At 50.7% G+C, this 22587-nt stretch overlaps 1 protein-coding gene across 4 annotated transcripts in view; it reads left to right on the top strand.

Moving 5' to 3' along the window:
• The window catches only part of BMP1 (bone morphogenetic protein 1), a 56047-nt gene that overhangs the window by 11561 nt on the left and 21899 nt on the right, over nt 1–22587 (top strand). For 3 of the 4 annotated variants that reach the window (XM_017861096.1, XM_017861098.1, XM_017861099.1), the window contains 9 exons: nt 1004–1117; nt 3515–3685; nt 3916–4033; nt 4343–4521; nt 5233–5338; nt 7092–7216; nt 7760–7875; nt 20237–20339; nt 22228–22344. In XM_017861096.1, the coding sequence (XP_017716585.1) occupies nt 1004–1117; nt 3515–3685; nt 3916–4033; nt 4343–4521; nt 5233–5338; nt 7092–7216; nt 7760–7875; nt 20237–20339; nt 22228–22344 (1149 nt within the window). The remainder of the gene's footprint in view (nt 1–1003; nt 1118–3514; nt 3686–3915; nt 4034–4342; nt 4522–5232; nt 5339–7091; nt 7217–7759; nt 7876–20236; nt 20340–22227; nt 22345–22587) is intronic. The other variant, XM_017861097.1, reaches the window with a different exon arrangement.

Genomic DNA, 22587 nt, shown 5'->3' with positions numbered 1-22587 from the left:
TTTTTTTTTTTTTTTTTTTTTTTGAGACAGGGTCTCACTCTGTTGCCCAGGCTGGATTGCAGTGGCATCATCTCAGCTCACTGCAGCCTTGACCTCCCGGGCTCAATTGATCCACCTGCCTTAGCCTCCAGAGTGAGTAGCTGGAACTACAGGCATGCATCACATCACCCTGCCTGGTTAATTTTTGTATTTTTTATAGAGCCTGGGTTTCACCATGTTGCCCAGGCTGATCTTGAACTCCTGAGTTTAAATGATCTGCCCACCTCGACCCTCCCAAAGTGTTGGGATTACAGGTGTGAGCCACTACACCTGGCTTATTTTATTTCATAGACCCCCCACCTTGGTTAAATTGAAACGGCGTTTGCTGAGTGAACACCACATGCTCAGCACACCCTGTTTTATTTTCTTCATAGCTCCCATTGCTATCTAGAAGACCCTAGGTCAGTATTTATTTACTTGCATATTATCGAAGGTTAGCTCCACAGGAGCAGGGGCCTCTTCTGTCTTGCTAATGACTAGGGTATTGTCTCGACCACAGTAGTATGTTAACTAAGTATTTGCTGAAGAATGATGGCTTTGTGGCTCACACCTGTATTCCCAGCCACTGGAGAGGCTGAGGAGGCTGGAGCATCACTTGAAGCCAGGATTTTGAGACCAGCCTGGGCAACATAGCAAGATCCTGCTAATTTTAAAAAATTAGCTGGGCACAGCGGTGAGACCCTATCTGCCCCACACTCCCCCAAAGAATGATGAGCTAACAGCTTGGTAGGGACTGAGCATCAGCTTTATTGGGATTTTAACTGAAAAGTAAGCATGAGCTTCCCAAGAAATTCTATAAGCTGACCCCTAACTGCCCTTCTCCTTCTTGTTCAGATGGCATTTGAGGATCACAGTTGCTGTGGAGGTTGGGGGCTGGTGCCCACAGGGGCGGGGCTAGAAGCACGTCACACCCAAGGCTGGGAAGGAGGATTAACTCAGTCCTGGCTTCTTCTTTTCTCTTTAGCTGCCTTTCTTGGGGACATTGCCCTGGACGAAGAGGACCTGAGGGCCTTCCAGGTACAGCAGGCTGCGGATCTCAGACAGCACACAACTCGTAAGTCCTCCATCAAAGGTGCAGGTAAGTCAGGTGCCAAAGGGCCCTCTGTGTCCTAGAAATAAATTCCAGTCTTAGGGAAACAAAGACTCTCCCTGTTCCCAGCCAGGCCCTCCCAGGACAGAGGCCATGAGCTTGACCCCAGCATATGGGCCTATCTTCCCTCGGGATCTCTTCATCCCTTCCCCAGAGGAGTAGTAAATACAGACATCCCCAGCAACTAAGAACTGACATTCTTTCTGCTTACAGTTTACAAACCACTTTCAAAAGTATTGTCTAGCCTGACTGTCCCCATCCACCTTTAAAGGTGGTGTCAGGACAACTCCTATTTGACAGGTCCAGAAACTAAGACTCACAGAGGTAAAGTGACCTGCCCAGGATCACACAGCTAGTGAGTGGCAGAGCTGGGACAGGAACCCGAGCTTTCTCACTCCAGATCTTGACACTCTGCCCAACACTGCAATCCCTCCTGGGCTCTCCTGTTCCCACTTTGCAAGTTTCTGTGCATCCTCTGAGGCCCATCTCAGGAGCTTCTCCTATTCATCTTTCCCAGTTGCCCCCCAAACATGACTATCCCTCCATTTTCCCTGTTTTCTCCCTCGTCTGTGCTCACACTGTTACCCTGTCATTTATCACACCATATTGAAAGGATTTGCCCCTATGTCTCCTTAGCTGGACTCAAAGCTCTTTAAGGTCAGGGATGCTTTCTTCTTATCCTTGATTGTGGTCCAAACTCCTAAAAATTCACGTGGTACTTGTGCATGGATGCGGGAATGGGAGGGATGAGGGCCTGGGCTGTGTCTGTTCTCTCCAGGCCCTCACTGCTCTGTAGAAGGGTGAAAGCTCCTCACTGCCAATGCTGATGTTTGAGACATGGTCCTGAGAGCACACAAATAGCCCTCCCCTTCCCAAAGGGCAGGGGCAGGGATTTTTTTTTTTTTGAGACAGGGTCTCACTCTGTTACCTAGGCTAGAATGCAGTGGCACCATTTTGGCTCACTGCAACCTCTGCCTCCTGAGTTCAAGTCATTCTCGTGCCTCAGCCTCCCAAGTAACTGGGACCACAGGCATGCAACACCATGCCGGGCCAATTTTTTATATTTTTAGTAGACACGGGATTTCACGGTGTTGGCCAAGCTGGTCTCGAACTCCTGGCCTCAGGTGATTCATCCTCCCTGGCCTCCCAAAGTGCTGGGATTACAGGCGTGAGCCACCACGCCAAAGGGCAGGGATTCTTATTGAGGGCCTACTCTTGGAACACTGTGGTGTGCCTGAAGTTGTCCTGTCCAGCTTGAGGGAAGATCCTGATGTGGGTACCTTATGGAATAAGGGTAGGTGGCATTGGAGGGTGACCTGGTGGCCTGCTAACAAGTAAGGCTCATGTGACCTTAGTGGGGACTAGTAGGTATGGCACAAGGGAAAGCTGCATGGAAGGGTCCCCTGCTAACCTACCAGGTGACTTTGGGCAAAGCTTTGGCTTTAGTTTCCTCATGTGCCAAATACAATATGACACTTGCCCACATGCCTTAGAGCTCCTATGTCAAATGCAAACATGAATTTGGGAAACCAAAAGAAGGCATAGAGTTCTGAATGTTCCACAAATGTCAAGGTTTATTCAATGAGAAGGGATATTTTCCTAATCTCAGAGCCCCACAATTCCTAGAACATGAGTGTACCTTTGTTCTCTTTTATGATTATTGTCAATTCTCACTGTTTGTGGAAGTTATAGAATAACTTTATACTTACTCTGTACAGTCACTGAAAACACTAGCAAATACTGACCCATTGCTCCTAGGGAAAATACAGGGTCAGGTTCCTTCAAGCCTCTGGTCACATTTTTGTCAACTGATCAATGCATCACCTTGTTTTATGAGTGTTTCTTTATAAAGATACCTTGCTTAATATGGAGCTAATTAATTAACATCGAACTCACCACCAACAGCACTCTAACTCATGCCTCAAAGAAGCTTACCTAGCACATGTATGTTCTCTGTCAGGCACATCACAGCCTTCTTGCCCTTGGGAACGCCAGAGAGCCCTTCAGCGTTATGCTCAGGGGCTGTTTTAAACAGCAAAACCCTCAACAAAGCGCACAAAAACGCAAAAAAAACAGGGCACTTTAACTAGACCTCAAAAAGGACCCTTGTTTATACAATGGGAGCCAAAAGCAGAAGGCAGAGCATTGAATTGTTCGACCTCAGCTAGGAACATGCATGTTGGGTGACTGAAATTTTTCACTGCTCTGCAAATGTCCACAAATGACCGTGAAAGCCCTGGAAGTATTGATTTTGGGGGCTGTGAATAAATTTTAGCCAGTAGGCAAATTTGCAAGCGTAGAATCCATGAAAAATGAGGTTTGACTATGCTTTTGTTTTCCTCGTCTTCCTCTCCACTCACTAGCCACCATACCTTCCTCTTTCAGTTCCAGGAAACACTTCTACCCCCAACTGCCAGAGCACCAACGGGCAGCCTCAGAGGGGAGCCTGTGGGAGATGGAGAGGGAGATCCCGTAGCCGGCGGGCGGCAACGTCCCGACCAGAGCGTGTGTGGCCCGATGGGGTCATCCCCTTTGTCATTGGGGGAAACTTCACTGGTGAGCGTGCTATTGTGGGGCCCAGGATGCAGCCAGCTTTTGGGCCTGGCCTTGGGGCAGCCCTGCCAGGCATGGAGGCGTGGGTGCCATCTGCAGCCCGAGTGCCCACACTTTCCTTTCCGGTCAGTCTGCTCTCAGAATGGCTGTGACTCTTCTATGGTGGGTAGGGGGTGGGTAGGGGGTGAGACCGCCTGGACACCGTGGCAACCTGTCTTCCTTCCTCCTGGCAGGTAGCCAGAGGGCAGTCTTCCGGCAGGCCATGAGGCACTGGGAGAAGCATACCTGTGTCACCTTCCTGGAGCGCACGGACGAGGACAGCTATATTGTGTTCACCTATCGACCTTGCGGGTGAGCAGGAAGCCCTAGGCACTACACCTTCCGCCGTTGCCCCAACCCAGGTTCTCCCCTGGGCACTGCCACTGCCCCCAGCTGGGCACAGCCCTGGGTCCCTTCGTCCCCTCCTGCTATGGGGCATCTCCTCAGGAACTGCCCCTTGTGTGGCTGTGACCTCCAGCACACAGCCTGGGCACTCGGCGCTCAGGGCCCACCTCCCCTCCGCTCCCCTCCCCCTCGACCCCCCGGCAGCCTGGCCCCGCCCCTGAGTGGATGCACTCCCCCAGCTCGGGACCGCCCCCCTGAGCTGGCCCCGCCCTCCAGGTGCTGCTCCTACGTGGGTCGCCGTGGCGGGGGCCCCCAGGCCATCTCCATCGGCAAGAACTGTGACAAGTTCGGCATCGTGGTCCACGAGCTGGGCCACGTCGTCGGCTTCTGGCACGAACACACTCGGCCAGACCGGGACCGCCACGTTTCCATCGTTCGTGAGAACATCCAGCCAGGTAGGTACCTGCCCCTCGGTGCGGCCTTGGTGGGCGGCTCCTACCCCAACCCCCACCTCCAGGGACCCTGGGGGCAGTGGGAGCCGCTCCTGCCAGCCGTCATCGCCTGGGCCCTCAGCGCTACCCTCAGCCTGGGTTGAGCCAGCCCTTGCCTTAGAGGCATTTCCTCCTCCGTGGCAGATCAAGGACCTGCATCCGTTGTGGAGCTGCTCTGGGGGGCTGGGCCAGGTCCTGGTCCTGGACAGCGGTAGCCCGGGCAGCCTCTAGGGTGGGGCATGGGCGTAGTGGGCCCGTCCTGGGGACTGCTCAGGCCTTTCTCCCCACCTTTGCCCACTTTCTGTCCTCTGCCTGGTCTGCCCTCTGAGGGCTTTTCTCTCATTTTCTCGATATCTCTGTCCCTCCCTTCTTACCTCCTCCCTCTCTCTCAGGCGTTCTCCACTCTTCACTGCTTCCTTCTCAGCTGTGGCTCTAGAAATGGGTGCTTTCTTTCCATGTTCCCTTGAGTCCTCCATTCACCAGGCCCTCTGCTGGATAGGACTCTTCCTGAGACCCTCCCCGCTCCCCAGTCCCCTTGGCTGCTCCCCGGACCCTCAGGTAGGGGGGCCCTCTCAGATACAGGAAGGACCCTATTCCTGCCCTGGAAAGGGAGTGTTGCACCCCAGGCAGACCCACTCCCTCCCTCCCCACACACCCTTTTCCTGATCTTCTCAGGGCAGGAGTATAACTTCCTGAAGATGGAGCCTCAGGAGGTGGAGTCCCTGGGGGAGACCTATGACTTTGACAGCATCATGCATTACGCTCGGAACACGTTCTCCAGGTAGGAGATGGCGTCAGGGCTGGGCCTCTACTGGGGCAGCCCCACCCTGCCCTCTGTAGGCCATTCTCCTTCTGCCTCCCACTTCTGGGGCAGTGACCCAGGAAAAGAGTGGCCATCTGGGGGACTGTGGCCTCCAAGCAGAGGGTCCATGGATGCTGCCTGCCCTCCTGTCCTCTTCCATGGGTGGGGCTGTGGCAGGGCCTTACCACGGTGTGCACCCAGGGCACCTGGCAGAGGAGGCTGAACCCAACCACTCTGCAAGCCAAGCAGGGTGGGGTAGCCCCAAACTATCAGCCCAAAGGGTGCTGAGCTTTTATTTGTGGGCCATTTGTTTTTGTTTTTGTTTGAGACAGGGTCTTGCTCTGTCACCTAGGCTGGAGTGCAGTGGCACAGTCATGGCTCACTGCAGCCTCAAACTCCTAGGCTCAAGCAGTTGTCCCGTCTCAGCCTCCTGAGTAGCTAGGACGACAGGTGCACGCCACCATGACTTTTTTTTAGAGATGGGGTCTCACTATATTGCCCAGGCTGGTCTCGAACTCCTGGGCTCAAGCAATCCTCCCACTTCGGCTTCCCAAAATGCTGAGATTACAGGCATGAGCCACCATGCCCAGCCATTCCTTTTTAATTAGTCTGCTTTTTTTTTTTTTCTTTCTGTAATTGGCCAGTTTGCATGAAGCCAGTCCCCTGCCCTGGACTAGCCCCCATGCCCAACTCCAAAGCACATCCTCCTTATCCGATGCCCAGGTCCCCAGAAGCCACAACCAGAACCCTCGAAGGTGGTGGCCCAGCCTCCCCTCCCCCAAGCTTCTCCTTAGCAGAGTGTGGGAAATGGTGCCTCCCTCCTCCTCACACTCCTTCCTGGCCTGGCCATTCCCAGGCCTGGTGCTTTGCTCATCCTCTGTCTGTGTCCCAGACAGTGGCCCTGCCCCCTCTTCTCAGTGCTTCTACCCAATCCACTTTTCCTGCCTGCAGACCTGCAGGAACAGAGACCAAGGAGGGGTGGTGAGGTCATTCTGCCCCCCACACCCACAGACCCGGCCTCACATTTCCCACCACATCCCACCGCACCCCCTGCTGTGATCCACCCAGCTGGGTGTGAGTCAGGGGCCCTGGGGAGGTGGAGGGCTGCCTGCCTTCCCTTCACTCTGCTCCTCCCAGTGCAAACACCCAGGATTCAGAAGGGAGGAATGGGGGGTACAGGAGACACTGATAGATGGGGAGCTGGTGGGGCTGTCCCCGGGGCTTGGTCTGGCTGCAGTGGAATCTGCCTTTGGCCTTGTTCCAGATGCATTCAGATGCAGCCTGTGCCAGTGGGGTGAGTAGCTGGCCTAGGGAGTCCTGGGAGAAGTTTAGTTAGGGCTGGAGCAGCATGAGGGGCTGCAGAAGCAGGGGCCCAGTGGGGTTGGAAAGATGACCCGCTAGGGGTCTGTAGCTTTCCTGGGGTTGGGAGTTGTGGCCAGCCTGAACTGGGGGCACCAGTGGGTCTCAGGGCACCCTGGACCTGCATCCCTGACCTCCCAAAGTGTTCCTGGGGCTCCCCCGACTCCTGTGGTGTGGCTGCCACGGAGCAGGGTGGCTGCTGGTCAGTGGGCAGTGTAATGACAGGGTGAGACGTCTCCACCCGGCCCTGACCCTGCTGAGGAATGTCTGAGCTCCAGCAGGGTCGCGACTTGCGGGTACGGATGGGCATACCACCCACTCCCTGCCCACTGTCCATAAGACGCTCACCCTTCCTTCTCTCCCTCTTCTTCAGGGGCATCTTCCTGGATACCATTGTCCCCAAGTATGAGGTGAACGGGGTGAAACCTCCCATTGGCCAAAGGACACGGCTCAGCAAGGGGGACATTGCCCAAGCCCGCAAGCTTTACAAGTGCCCAGGTCAGGGCAGAGAAGGGATGGGTGAAGGCGTGGAAGGCAGGGCCTGAGGGAGGCAGAGGCCAGGTGCCTGGTGCCACCAAGAAGGCTTAGGCTGCAAGTTTTAGAGAATGGTGTGGCGGGGGAGGGGACCCCATAGGAGGGGCAGTGTCCAAGTGAAGGAGGCCACTGGGGGTAGGCTCAGGTGGTGGTCAGAAGCTGAGCCGCCACCTTCTGAGGGTCTGTAGGGGCAGAAGTGGGGAAGAACAGAGCAATCCTAGGAGAGGGAGGTGGTGGCCAGAGCCCCACCAAGGGAGCTTGACCTTAACTCTGGAACCCATATTGCCTTCACAAACAGGGCAGCACTGGGCTGGGAGGTAGGATGGCGTGTGCTGTATGTAAGGCGGAGGGGGTGGATCTTACAGGGACAGGACTGCTGCAGACACCCTCCCACTCCTTGGGCATTCTCCCCTCCGCCAGAGGATGCCAGGGCTCAGGGGTGGGTGAGCCAGAAGGTGGGGGGATTTGGCGCCTGCAGCCCTGCCCTGTCATTTCCTTTCCTCACAGCCTGTGGAGAGACCCTGCAAGACAGCACAGGCAACTTCTCCTCCCCTGAATACCCCAACGGCTACTCTGCTCACATGCACTGCGTGTGGCGCATCTCCGTCACACCCGGGGAGAAGGTACGTGTGGGCTCGGCCTCTGAGCCTTCCCCTCCCCTGCGGGTCCCCATACTTCAGGGACTTCTCCCACGGTGGGGATCAATATGGGTACCAGCGACCTACCTGGTTACCGTAAATGCATTGAGTCCACAGTGCTGATGGAGCACTGCTGTGGGAAGGGGCTCCTGGCATTCACCGCCTTCCCTGGCATCTCCCAATAATTGTAAATTAGTGTTAATTTGCAGATAGCACTTACTATGTAGGTCTATTTTGACTATCTAGTTCTTCTTGGGTGCTTTTCCTACATCACCTCTTTTAGTTTTTATGGCTACCTCCACCTTTATTTTACAGATGAGGAAACTGAGGCACAGGGTGGTTAAGTAACTTGCCCAAGGTCCCACAGCTGACAAGGACTAAGGCGGGATTAGAGCCCTTCTCAGGTCTGGGTTCCCTTGGATTAGCTGCTCAGCCTGACCCTCAACTCTCATCCATCTCATCAGGGCTTGGGCCAGGGGCTCCTGAAGGGCTCTTCCCAATTCTGACAGGCTCTGGTCCTGGGAACAATTAAGGAATGATAGAAGTGTCTCCAGCAGGATGCTGCCTGGTGGGTCTCTCCTTCCCACCCACCCTTCCTCTTGCTCAGGCCAGGACCCTCCAGTCTTTGCTCTGTGGGCCTGATTTTTTGTGCCTGGCTCTCCACTGGCACTCTATTTCTCCTTCCTCTACCTGTCACCTGCTACATCAGTTCTGATCCATAGAGAAAGTTCAGCTCCACCTTCTGTCTTACCGTGTGGGGAAGTGCCCGGTTCTCATACTTGCTGCCACGGGGGGCTGCCTTCGGGCACCCTACGGGATCGGGTCAGAGCTGTCTCCATCCTCACAGTGTAGCTTGGACGTGACCTCCTTCAGGGAGCCTTCCCTACTCATTACTAATTGGTGGCAAGCAGGGTGGACACCGAGTGTGGGGAGGGCCCCCAAGCCTGTCCGGTCAGGTTTCCCACTGCATGGTTGATTATCCCTGTTTGAATACCTAAGGTGATGAGAGGCTCACTACTTTTCGGAATAATTCATTCTGTTCTCTAGCCAGCTCTTTTTTTATTTTTTCTTGAGATGGAATCTCACTCTATCACCCAAGCTGGAGTGCAGTGGTGCGATCTCAGCTCACTGCAACCTCTGCCTCCCAGGCTCAAGCGATCCTCCCACCTCAGCCTCTCGAGTAGCTGGGACTGCAGATGTGCGCCACCATGACCGGCCAATTTTTTTTCTATTTTTGGTTGAGACAGGGTTTCGCCATGTTGTGCAGGGTGGTCTCGAACTCCTGACCTTAAGTGATCCTCCTGGCTTAGGCTTCCAAAGTGTTGGAATTACAGGCGTGAGCCACCACACCTGGCCTGTAGCCAGGTCTTAATGTCAACATCTCTTCTTCTCCCTCAAGCTCCTTACTGGCTCCAGTACTTTCCTCAAGAGCAATTTAGGATAACTCACTCCCTCTTTCCCATGTCAGCCCTCGTAACGTGGGGAGATTACTCCCATCCCTCCTTAGATCCATTCACGGTCTTTTCACAGAGTCTGGACCTCTGCACCAACCCCAGACCTTCTCTGTCCTTCATATTTTTATTGCTCCCAAGAATGAGCTACAAGCCTTTCTTTTCCTTGAGTGGGGCACGGTTCTTAATGTCATAGTGCAGCGTTGAGCTGGAATCGATTCTATTATTGGTTGCATTGTTCAGTTCGACATCTCAAGATCATTTTGAATCAGAATGTCACCATCCATCAGGTAGCCCTCCTCTTACCTCTGCCATGAGCTCCTTTGATAAACATGTCTTCTAGGTCTGCATCCTGGCCTTTGGTCAAAACATAGAACAGCACACAAACCAAAGAAGAACCAAGATTTCCCTCCAAATTGACATTAATCTGTTAATCTAGGCTTTGAGAAGAGTTATTACATCAGTTATGATGCCACTTAAGGTCAGTACTATCCAGCCACAGGTGACCACCAGTTGACCAGGATGTGCGCTCCTTCTGAGACCATACCTTGGTCATCTTTCTATCCTTGGCCCAGGAAGTGTTTCATAAATGCTGAATACGTGAGATGCAATGCCTTACCAAATTAAATCTCCTGTTCCACCAATTGATAAAACCCCTTTAAAAAGGAAGACAAATGTGTTCGACTTGCTTTGTTTCCAGTGAACACAAACTGGCTCCTAGTCATCAAGTGTTTCTTTTCTAAATGGTCACAGAGCATCTGTTTCATTGGGGATTGACGTTTGGCCCAGTGCTTTGCAATTCCCAGAATCCGCTCCTTACTCTCCTCCCAGTACACACACCCCTTTGAAGACTGGGAAAGCTTTTACTCTGAGTCCTGCAGATTACACATGCTGATCACATCTGCAAATTATTTGACTGTCTCCTCTGATGTCATTGATGAGCTTGGAGGCAAAAATCAATGTAGCGAGATGCTCACAGGCTCTCCTCCTTCTGTGTTATTGAGCTTCTATTTCCTTTTCAAACAATGCTTATTTTCATTTATTGTAATTTGAAGATCATTCTTACGTAGGACAGATTTTTATTGAGAGCTGAGTAATTCTGGCTTCACTCTTGGTTGACATTCTACCATCTTCCCTTAAAAGTGAACCCGTTCTTCCTGTTCTGAATCTCTCTTAAAAATGGCAATTCTGGCCAGTATGTGGCCCACGCCCGTAATCCCAACACTTAGGGAAGCTGAGGCAGGAGGATCACTTGAGGCTAGGAGTTTGAGACCAGCCTGGCTAACATAGCGGAACACCATCTCTACAAAAAATTTTAAAAATTAGCTGGGTGTCTGGTGGGTGCTGGTAGTTCCAGCTACTCGGGAGGCTGAGGTGGGACAATTGCTTGAGCCTGGGAGTTCAAGGCTGCAGTGAGTTATGATTACACCACTACACTCATGCCAGAGGAACAGAGCAAGATCTTGTCTCAAAACAACAACAAAAAATTGCATTCCTTTTGTGCTGTCTTCTACCAGCTATGCCCTGGCTTCCTTGTTTCCCTCTAGAGGGTTCCCATTACTCCAGCCTTGGGAAATCTCACCCACCGATAATAATAGCAATAACTAACTGATTGAACATATGATTGAGCAGCTATGTGCTAAATTATTATTATTATTATTATTTGAGACAGAGTTTCATTCTTGTTGTGCAGGCTGGAGTGCAATGGCACAATCTCAGCTCACCGCAACCTCCTCAGCCTCCTGAGTAGCTGGGATTACAGGCATGTGCCACCACACCCAGCTAATTTTGTATTTTTAGTAGAGACAGAGTTTCTCCATGTTGGTCAGGCTGGTCTCGAACTCCCGGCCTCAGGTGATTCGCCCGCCTCGGCCTCCCAAAGTGCTGGGATTACAGACGTGAGCCACCGCACCTGGCCATGTTAAATTCTTTATGTGTGTTATGTCCAACATTATCGCACAGCAACATTATGGGCCAGATGCTAGCATTATCCCTGTTTTGGATATGAGAAAACAGGCTTGGAAAAATTTAGTAACTTCTCCAAAATTACACAAAATTGGATTATGACACAAGAGTCGGTGATTGCGATACTATGTGTGTTCTAAAGCCCTGCTGCATTTCGACAATGACTTTAGTGCTCTTCAGCAAACCTGTGTGCCTACTATGTGCCCAGCACTGGGCCAGCCACCGGAAATGTACAGACGCACAAGACAGTCCCTGGCCCTGAGTAGCGGAGTCAGGTGGCACGCTAGCCTTCCTGTCCGGGAGTTTTATGCATTCGACAGGGGTGTGGCATCTGGGCTAGGATCAGCTTCCTTCCCTGTTCTTCCTGGCTGGCCTGGGCTGGCACTAGTCTCTCTAGTAGACACACATGGCCTTGCCCCCAAAGCCTCTCTCTCTGCCTTGGGGCTGCTTCCACCGTGATTCCCAGAGGACTCCTGTCCTTTTTTTCAGAAGCCTGCCTGGAGCTGCAGAAAGAGAAAAGGGCTAAGTATAAAAATTCCAGATTAATCAACGAGTGGTTGTAGAAGTACATGAAGTAAAAACTAGCCACAGTCCTGAATGAAATTGGAGAGTTGTAAGGGAAACCAAGTGACACCCTGGGGACATGAACATTGAAAGGGCCTACAGAGCCTGGTGTAGTAGAATACTAATGGCCTCTCTATTGTTTAACGATTATGTACCACAGAAAGCATTAGGCACCTTACATGCAGGACCGCAAAGCATTAGGCACCTTACATGCAGGACCTCGCTATTCCCTGTAACACTTTTACGACCTAGGTACTATTGACCCTACTGTACAGCCAAGAGAATGGAGGCTTCAAGCGCTTGAATAAACCTACCCAAGTTTACACAGGTAGTAGTGGTGAAATTGGCATTCGGTTCTAGGACTTTCTGACTCCAAAGTCTATGGTCTTTCAAAGGTAAACCTGAAATAATGCCACCTGCTTTAGTGGATGGACTTTGACATCTATTTTAGCTGTGGAGAAGTTGTTTTTCATTTGCCTCCCAGTTCTCAGCTTATTGCCAGAAATGTGAATGATGAGTAAATCTTACCATGTACAATTGATTTTGCCTGTCTTGGGTATGTCAAAGTGAAAGAGTCAACTGGAAAGCCTTCTTTTCGGATCCCCCGAGTCTATACTCATGTAACTAGCAGCTGGCGCGGAGAGGACTGACAGTGGTTCCCCAGCAACACAGGAGAACCTTTATGAGGAGAAGACGGTTTTAAGAAGGGAATCGGCTGAGTACGGTGGCTCACGCCTGTAATCCCAGCACTTTGGGAGGCCGAGGCGGGCGGATCACTTGAGGTCAGGGGTTTGAGACCAGCCTGGCCAACATAGTGAAACCCCGTTTCTACTAAAAATACAAAAATTAGCTGGGCGTGGTGGTGCATGCCTGTAGTCCCAGCTACTCGGGAGGCTGAGGCAGGAGAATTGCTGGCGCAAACCCGGGAGATGGAGGTTGCAGTGAACCGAGATCGTGCCACTGCACTCCAGCCTGGGCGAGAGTAAGACTCAGTCTCAAAAAAGGAAAAAAAAAAAAAAAGAAGGGAATCATGGTCAGCAGATCAAACATTTGCAGAGGAGCCAAGAAGATAAGAACTTTTAGAGCTGGCAGTATCCACCCTCGTTCCCATCCCTGCCTCCTGATATGCTACCTGTTCTTCAAGGTCCAACCTAAATTCTTTTTTTTTTTTGAGACTGAATCTCACTCTGTCGCCCAAGCTGGAGTGCAGTGGCATGATCTCAGCTCACCTTGACCTCTGCCCCCCGGGTTCAAGCAATTCTTGTGCCTCAGCCTCCCTAGTAGCTGGGATTACAGGCACCTGCCATTGCCTCCGGCTAATTTTTGTATTTGTAGTAGAGACGCAGTTTCACCATCTTTTTTTTTTTTTTTTTTTTTTTTTGAGACGAAGTCTCACTCTTGTCCCCTAGGCTGGAGTACAATGGCACGATCTCAGCTCAATGTAACCTCCGCCTCCTGGGTTCAAGCGATTCTCCTGCCTCAGCCTCCCGAGTAGCTGGGATTACAGGCGTGTGCCACCATGCCCGGTAATTTTTGTATTTTTAGTAGAGACAGGGTTTCACCATGTTGGCCAGGCTGGTCTCGAACTCCTGACCTCAGGTGATCCACCCATCTCGGCCTCCCAAAGTGCTTGGATTATAGGCATGACCCACCACGCCCAGCCCAACCCAAATTCTTAATGCCTTCCCTGACTTCCACATCCCCAGCCAGGCCAAAGGGATCCCTGCCTTCTCTGCAAAGCCTGTGCTGGATCCTACCCAAGTTCTGCGTCTTGAAGGGTGTGGGGCTCTGAGGATGAAGGGAAAATGGACACTTGTCCTTCAACAGTTGCTGAGCAGAATTGCTTGGCAGGCCCAAGGAAGCCATGTGGAGGATTGGTGGAGGCTGTAACTTTAAGAGCCAGAGTGCCTGAGTTTGACTTCACAGCTGTGCCATGTACTGGCTGTGTGGTCTTGGGGAAGTTGCCTAACCTCTCTGTGCCTCTGTTTCCCCGTCTATCTACATATATACTTTTTGAGATGGAGTCTCACTCTGTTGCTCAGACTGGAGCGCAGTGGCGTGATCTTGGCTTACTGCAACCCCCACCTCTGGGTTCAAGCAATTCTTTTGTCTCAGCCTTCCAAGTACCTGGGACTATAGGCACATGCCACCATGCCTGGCTAATTTTTGTATTTTTAGTAGAGACAGGGTTTCGCCATATTGGCCAATCTGGTCTCGAACTCCTGACCTCAGGTGATCCACCTGCCTCGGCCTCCCTAAGTGCTGGGATTACAAGTGCGAGCCTCTGTAATCTATAAACTATAAAATAAGCCTGGCGATAGTACCTACCACAAGGGAGGTGCTATCATGTTTGATCTGCTGACCATGATTCTCTTCTTAAAACCATCTCCTCGGCTGGGCGCGGTGGCTCAAGCCTGTAATCCCAGCACTTTGGGAGGCCGAGACGGGCGGATCACGAGGTCAGGAAATCGAGACCATCCTGGCTAACACGGTGAAACCCCGTCTCTACTAAAAAAATACAAAATCTAGCCGGGCGAAGTGGCGAGCGCCTGTAGTCCCAGCTACTCGGGAGGCTGAGGCAGGAGAATGGCGTAAACCCGGGAGGCGGAGCTTGCAGTGAGCTGAGATCCGGCCACTGCACTCCAGCCCGGGCGACAGAGCGAGACTCCATCTCAAAAAAAAAAACAAACAAACAAACAAACAAACAAAAAACCATCTCCTCCTGATAAAGGTATGAGGATTAAACAAATTATTATACATAAAGTCCCTGGAGTAGTACCTATCACATAGTGAGAACCCAACTAATGTTAGCTGCTGCTATCTTTCCTATATTCCTAATCTTTTAATTTTATTTAATTATTTTATTGTATTTTTTAGAGACAGAGTCTTGCCCTGTTGCCCAGGCTGGAGTGCAGTGGTGTGATCTCAGCTCACTGCAACCTCTGCATCTCGGGTTCAAGTGATTCTCGTGCCTTAGCCTCCCGAATAACTGGGACTACTGGCACGTGCCACCACACCCGGCTAATTTTTATATTTTTAATAAAGATGGAGTTTCGCCATGTTGGCCAGGCTAGTCTCAAACTCCTGACCTCAGGTGATCTGCCTGCCTTGACCTCGCAAAGTGCTGGGGTTACAGGCGTGAGCCACCACCGCGCCCAGCCCAGTCCCTAATCTTTTTTTTTTTTTTTTTTGGAGACAGAGTCTCGCTCTGTCGCCCAGGCTGGAGTGCAGTGGCCGGATCTCAGCTCACTGCAAGCTCCGCCTCCCGGGTTTACGCCATTTTCCTTCCTCAGCCTCCCGAGTAGCTGGGACTACAGGCACCCGCCACCTTGCCTGGCTAGGTTTTTGTATTTTTTAGTAGAGACGGGGTTTCACCGTGTTAGCCAGGATGGTCTCGATCTCCTGACCTCGTGATCTGCCCATCCCGGCCTCCCAAAGTGCTGGGATTACAGGCTTGAGCCACTGCGCCCGGCCCCGTAATCTTTTTAAATGAAGAAATCCTGGTCCACTTCCCCAGGAACCCTATTTCTCTCTAATTCCAGGATTCTAGTCTTAACCATTCCAAATACCAAAAAATCTTAAGCAAACTTCATTCTACTAGCAAAGTTAACATTTATTGAGTGCTTACTCTGTGTTGGGCACTTGTAAATTTTGCACATATACGAATTGAACTCCCTTAAGGAGGCAGATAGTATCATCATTACCCTCTTATAAAGAAGGACATGGAGGCACAGAGGAACTGGTTGATGGGCCTAAAGATCATGCAGCTAGGTCAGATTGAAGCCAGACAGTGAGTCACCAAGGGGCAAGATGCTTAACTGGCACACTGTGGCCAGAAGTGAGGTGTCCTGTTACTTCTCCCCTGCCAGCATGCAGCAAGCTTGAGGAGTATTTCCTATATTCAGGGTGCACCAGGAGACTCTGCACCCCATATTGAATCCTCCCAACTCCCCAGTGAAGCCATTATGATCATTTCCAGTTTTGGGTTTGTTTTGTTTTATTTTGTTTTTTCTGAGACAGAGTTGCTCTGTTGCCCAGTGGTGTGATCATGGCTCATTCCAGCCTGGACCTCCCTGGCTCAAGTGATCCTCCCACCTCCACCTCCTGAGTAGCTGGGACCACTGGCATGTGCTATCATGCCCGGCAAATTTTTTAATTTTTTTGTAGAGATGAGGTCTCACTATATTGCTCAGGCTGGTCTCAAACTCCCGGGCTCAAGCGATCCTTCTACCTCAGCCACCCAAAGTGCTGAGATTACAGGCATGAGCCACTGCACCCGGCCCCATCTCAATTTCAGACAAAAACACTGAGGCTTAAGGAAGCCGAGCCACAGGCCCAAGTCACCAGCCCGGAAGCGGTGGGGCTGGCCAGGCTTTCTCTGGCAAAGGGCATTGCCCCTGCCACCACAGCACAGCTGTTTCCACATGACAGAAGCCAATACAACTCTTAATTTGACACCTCCAGTCTCAATATAGCCATCACTGGGCCTCTCTGTAGCATGCCTGTCTCGGCCACTGCAGGTTTCTTCCTCCTGAGTGATGTGACCTCTGTTTCCTCCTGCTTCTTTGGAGGTCTCGGGTGGGTGCTCTGGGGTTCTGCCAGCTGGGCGTGGTTTCTTCCTCAGCAGCTTTGACATCATCCTCCCCAGACACAGCCAAGGCTGCTTCTAAGGATGAAGGAAAGCGGCGCTTGTCCTCAGCACAGCTGCTGAGCAGAACTGCTTGGCAAGCCCAGGGAGGCCACGTGGAGGAGTGGTAGAGGGTGTGAGTCAGGAGCCAGAGCGCCCTCACTCGGCCCTCTGCATCCCTTCTTCCATCCAGCAACTCCTTTGTTTTTGTTGTTTGTTAGAAATACAAATAACATATGCACACAGTAAACAAACTTTTTGAACAATCTAGAAATGCGTAAAATAACAAGTGAATTTTCTCCCCTAGACCCTCCTCCAGATCCCACTCCTCACAGGTGACTAAGCACTGGTAACACTTTCTGGTATCTCCTTCCAGACCCTTCTAGGTATACATGTGCATGTAAGCATGGATGTGTATATATGTATGTATATATATACAAGACAAAAAGGAATTGTATGCACATGTATATGGTCTTTTGCAATATACCTTGCACTCAGCAATGAATTGTGCCCGCCGTTCCGTGCCAGCACTCAGTCATTTTTATGGCTGCTTAGAATGCCATTGTCTTGATTTCTGTCAATTTAATTATTGAGTCGCCCCCTGCAGGTCTCTACTGATAGATACATAGATATAGATATAGATATAGATATAGATATAGATATAGATATAGATATATAGATATATATACACACATACACACACATATCTTATATATTATATAATATATCTTATATATCTTATATAATATATCTTATATAATATGTATCTTATATATTATATAATATATATCTTATACATTATATAATATGTATTTATATATAAAAATAAAACCAAATTTCCATTCAGTGAGCCAGCACAATCTTGGCTCACTGGAGCCTCAGCCTCCTAGGCTCAGGCGATCCTCCCACTTCAGCCTTCCTAATAGCTGGAACTACAGACACATGCCACCATAGCTGGNACATAGATATAGATATAGATATAGATATAGATATAGATATAGATATAGATATATAGATATATATACACACATACACACACATATCTTATATATTATATAATATATCTTATATATCTTATATAATATATCTTATATAATATGTATCTTATATATTATATAATATATATCTTATACATTATATAATATGTATTTATATATAAAATAAAACCAAATTTCCATTCAGTGAGCCAGCACAATCTTGGCTCACTGGAGCCTCAGCCTCCTAGGCTCAGGCGATCCTCCCACTTCAGCCTTCCTAATAGCTGGAACTACAGACACATGCCACCATAGCTGGCGAATTTTTAAATTTTTCTAGAGATGGGGTCTCACTATGTTGCCCAGGCTGGTCTCAAACTCCTGGACTCAAGCGATCCCCTTGCCTCTGCCTCCCAAAGTGCTCGGTTACAGGTGTGAGCTACCATGCCTGGTACACATTTGGTCATTTCCTAAAAAGTTAAAAGATTAGGTGATGAGACACCATCTACTCCATCGCAAGAGCTAGAACAGACTTGCGTCTTCAGAGTTTCAAAATGCCAGGACTTATCATAGTAACAATAACTTTTGATGACGATAATAATAACCAAGAGTAATATATAGTGGGCTTTTCTTTATTTTATTTTGTATTTTTTTCGAGACAGAGTCTTACTCTGTCACCCAGGCTGGAGTGTAACAGCGTGATCTAGGCTCACTGCAACCTCTGCCTCCCGGGTTCAAGTGATTCTCCTGCCTCAGCCTCCCAAGTAGCTAGGATTACAGGTGCATGCCACCACACCTGGCTAATTTTTTTGTATTTTTTTTGTAGAGATGGGGTTTCACCATGTTGGCCAGGCTGGTCTTAAACTCCTGACTTCAAGTGATCCACCTGCCTTGGCCTCCCAATGTGTTGGGATTACAGGAGTGAGCCACCACGTTCAGCCTATAGTGTACTTTTCAAAAACATGATCTTACTCAATTATATCACAGAATACCACAATTAATAAAAGACCCCCCAAATAAATATAGTTAAACTCTTGTAAGAATTTTTTAAAAAGAATAGAAGAAAAAGGAGGGGCTGTGGAGCTAAGCTGGGTAAGGAGAGAGAGTAGATGGGGGTGACCGGCAGTGGCATTGCCCTGGGTGCAGTGGCTTGAAGGTCGCAGTGATGAGAACTGAGGGAAAGACTGGGAACTGAATGGAGAGTGGAGCCCTAGAAACCGAGATTGTGGAGGGGCAGACAATTCGTGATGAAGCCGGCCTGCACGTCGTGACGTGTTGGTGTGTGGCCGGGAAGGTCCAGAGAGGTGGAGAGAGGAGGTCACAGAACTGAGCGGCCAAGAAGTGGGAAGGGTTCTCTAGGCGGATATTGGAATCACCAGGTATTCTGATAGGGCCCATGTCAGAGTGACTGGCAGCCAGGAGCTCCTCCCCGACTAGCCGGTTGACCCTGGCTACAGACAGCAATTGTCAGTGCCCACCTTGGAATCTTTTTCATCCTGGCCTCCACTCTGCCTCTAACTCTCCAAGAAGGTACAAGGGAGGCAGACTGTCCCCTTCTCTAGTGGAGAACCCAGCTCTCCCAGAGCGGGAGACCCCTGAGACCATCGAGTGTTCGCTGCACTGGCCTCGCAGGTCACGGCGAACACATCCCTGGAATCCCTACTTGTTGGAACTCTGAATACATGACAGGCTTTGGGCCCACTCTGGAACCTACCGAGGAAGTGGTTTCCCCCTGGAAATGGAGGGAAACTGTTAAACTCTCTACCTGTTAAAATGCCCATCTGCTAAGGAGAATTGGTACTCACCAAGGTGTCACATTCCTCCAGTAGCGAGCGAGCATTTCCTGAGCTCGGAGCTTGAAATGAGGTGCTCAGGACAGACAGTGCCTGTGGCTTGGAAGTGTGATGTCAGGGTAGGGACTCTTCTCCCCATTGCACGCAGGACATAGCAAAGGTTCAGAGGTTATGTGGTTTGCTTGATAACTCACAGCAGGAAATGCAGAGTGGAGATTCACACCCAGGCTGTTGTGACTGGAGTCTGAGCTTTCTCATGCGTATGTCTCATCCCTCCCTAAGCTGGGAGCTCCTTGAGGACAGGGACAGATTCAGATCTGGTGTCCTCTCAGCAGTTAGTGTGTCCCCCCGCCCAGAATCAGCCCTCAATAAATGATGGGGCCGGGCGCAGTGATGCACTCCTGTAATCCCAGCACTTTGGGAGGCTCAGGTGGGAGGATAGCTTGAGCCTGGGAGGTGGAGGCTACAGTGAGCTGTGATTGTACCGTTGCACTCCAGCCTGGGTGATAAAGCAAGACCCTGACTCAAAAAACTAAAATAAAATAAAAAGTGATGATTAGTGACTCAGCCCTTCTTTCCCCCTGCCTCTCCTCTTGGGACCCTTCGTCCCTACTTCAGACCCCCCAGTACCCTCATGCAGCCCTTGGCCCTTCCTCCCGCTGTGGAGACCAGTTCCTCTTGAAGGTGTTGTGGGTTGTGTTATCTAATTGGCTATGAAGAGAGCTGGAGCCAGGGGTTCTACCCAAAGTGATGGCTTCTCCTCCTCCTGGGCCTTCTAGGAAGAAAGCTGACCATACGCAGACCACTGTGGAGGAGGGGCGGTTCTGTGCCAGCAGCTCCTTTCGGGAGCCCGTTAACTCTCACCCAGGGTGACCTGCCTCGCGTAAGGCAGGCGGTGGTCATCATGGGGCTGACAGAGGGCCGGTGCGATGTTCAGGGCAGCTTAACCTTCTTCCTCCCCTGTTGCCTTAGATAATCCTGAACTTCACATCCCTGGACCTGTACCGCAGCCGCCTGTGCTGGTACGACTACGTGGAGGTCCGAGATGGCTTCTGGAGGAAGGCGCCCCTCCGAGGTAACAGCACCAGCCACCCCCTGCCCCCTCCATGCTGATTCCCTCTCTGAACCACCCTCATCACACTCTTCATCTCCCTCCAGGGCCCAACACTGGCCAGGGATGACATCCTGGTGTGGGAGCCAGGAGTCCTGGCATCATTAGTCCCAGCTAGCTGCGTTGCTCACTTGCTGTGTGACTTTAGGCAAGTCCTGTCCTCTATCTGGACTTCAGAGTCCCCAGTGCAGTCTTCTGGGCCTCCCTGTGAAGTCGGCTGTCACCCAGTGGGTGCAAGGAGTCATCGGAATTGACTGAGAGAGACAAACAGGCTGTTCTGTGCATCCCCGTGGCCCCAGGCTCTCTTCCTCATCTGGGCACTTTCACAGGCTCCACTGTTTTTTTCTGTCTGCCCTTCTGGTTTTTGAGTGCCCACAGTGCAGCCTGGCTCAAAAGAGAGTCATCATAACCTGCCAGCCCATCTCCTAACTAACTCACTGCCGAGGGCTGCACAGTGGGTGCCGTGGCCCGACTTTGTTTGCATAGGATACTTTGTCCCAAGGAGGGTAGGGGGCAGGAGGTGAGTCAGTGGGAATAAGTGGGTCAGAAGCACAGAACAGAAGGTGCTTTAATGAACCTAGAATTAGGGCAAAGGGAGGCAGGTGATCCTAGAGGGTATTTGCAGCAAGCCCGAGGAGCTATATGAATCTCCTCCTAGCTGGACATGATCATAAGGAGCTCAGGACCACTCTGTGGGCAACAGAGCCTCTTCTCCTCAGCCTGCGCCTAAAACAGCCAGACAGATCTTGCTAACCTCTATTTTCACCCCAGTTTCCGATATTTAAATATTTCTTTTTGGTCACTCAAAGCAGCTGGCCTCACAACACTTCCTCTCGCAGACGTGTTAGGGTTTTCCAAGACGGGAGTTTCTTTTTCATAACTTACATTCCTGGGCCAGCACCCTCTGTCCCTTGCTGAATGTTGGGAAACACCGGCCTTATTAGGAACACACAACTCATTCCTAGTTGATTCTTGACTACAAAGAATTCCACAGATGGCCGACCTCATCCACTTATGTTGATTCTTATTCATTTTTATTTCAAAGTGGACATTTTCTGATGTAGTCCCCAGATTCTGGGATTTATTTAGGGTCCTGGGGCATCCCTTGCATTCGAACAAATAAAAGCATGTCTGTGGGGGCAGTTTGTAATGTGTAAAGAAGGTCATGTTTATTTCTGATTATATTTCTGATTTTATTTCTAATTTGGTCTCTTCTTTGCGTAGAGATCAAATAAGAAAAGGTAAATAATGATGGTAATATGCTCTTTAGAAAGGTAAATAGAACACATATATAGTTGGACGTTATAAAGATCTACCTTGGCCACACCTGAAATCCCAGCACTCTGGGAAGCCAAGGTGGGTGGATCACCTGAGGTCAGGAGTTTGAGACCGGCCTGGCCAACATGGCAAAACCTCATCTCTACTAAAAATATGAAAATTAGCTGGACATGGTGGCAGATGCCTGTAGTCCCAGCTACTTGGGAGGCTGAGGCAGGAGAATTTCTTGAATCCAGGAGGCAGTGAGCTGAGATCGCACCACTGCACTCCAGCCTGGGTGACAGAGCGAGACTCCATCTCAAAAAAATAAAATAAGATAAAATGAAAAATAAAGATCTACCTTTCCTCCTAGAAATAGACTCATATCCTATCCCTCAAGTGGTCTGTGGCTCTCCAAAGTCAAGCTGGACTTTGGACCAGACAGAAGCCAACCGGAGGGTGTACAGTCTTGAGAATGTGTGAAGTAGGGTGGCCACAGATCAGGGCCCAAGCACCCACGCCTCCTGGAGAGGTGGGGCCTCTATAGGGGGTATCCTCGGGGTTCACCACTCTTTCATCCACACTGTCTGTGCAGGCCGCTTCTGCGGGTCCAAAATCCCTGAGCCCATCGTCTCCACTGACAGCCGCCTCTGGGTTGAATTCCGCAGCAGCAGCAATTGGGTCGGAAAGGGCTTCTTTGCAGTCTACGAAGGTACTGAGGAAGGCGGTGGGCAGGAGGGGTCAGATAGGAGGTCTCTGGGCATCCTAGAACATCCCTCCTGGCACCTGAGGGGCAAGACCGTGGGTCCCCAAGGGAAGAAGCAGAGAGAATGATGGGATTGCCTGGGACTGGGGGGTTGGTGGGGAACTGAAAAGCTGGGGGACGTGGGAGGGACTGGAGGAGTGGGGAAAAGAGCTCCCCAGCAGGGCAGAGCATGCTGACTCACCACCCCTT

Source organism: Rhinopithecus bieti, unplaced genomic scaffold, assembly GCF_001698545.2.
Source record: "Rhinopithecus bieti isolate Rb0 unplaced genomic scaffold, ASM169854v2 scaffold_59220, whole genome shotgun sequence".
In the NCBI taxonomy this organism is placed as follows: Eukaryota; Metazoa; Chordata; class Mammalia; order Primates; family Cercopithecidae; genus Rhinopithecus; species Rhinopithecus bieti.
The sequence above is the reverse complement of the archived record's forward strand: the minus strand, read 5'-3'. Positions and strand labels throughout refer to the sequence as shown.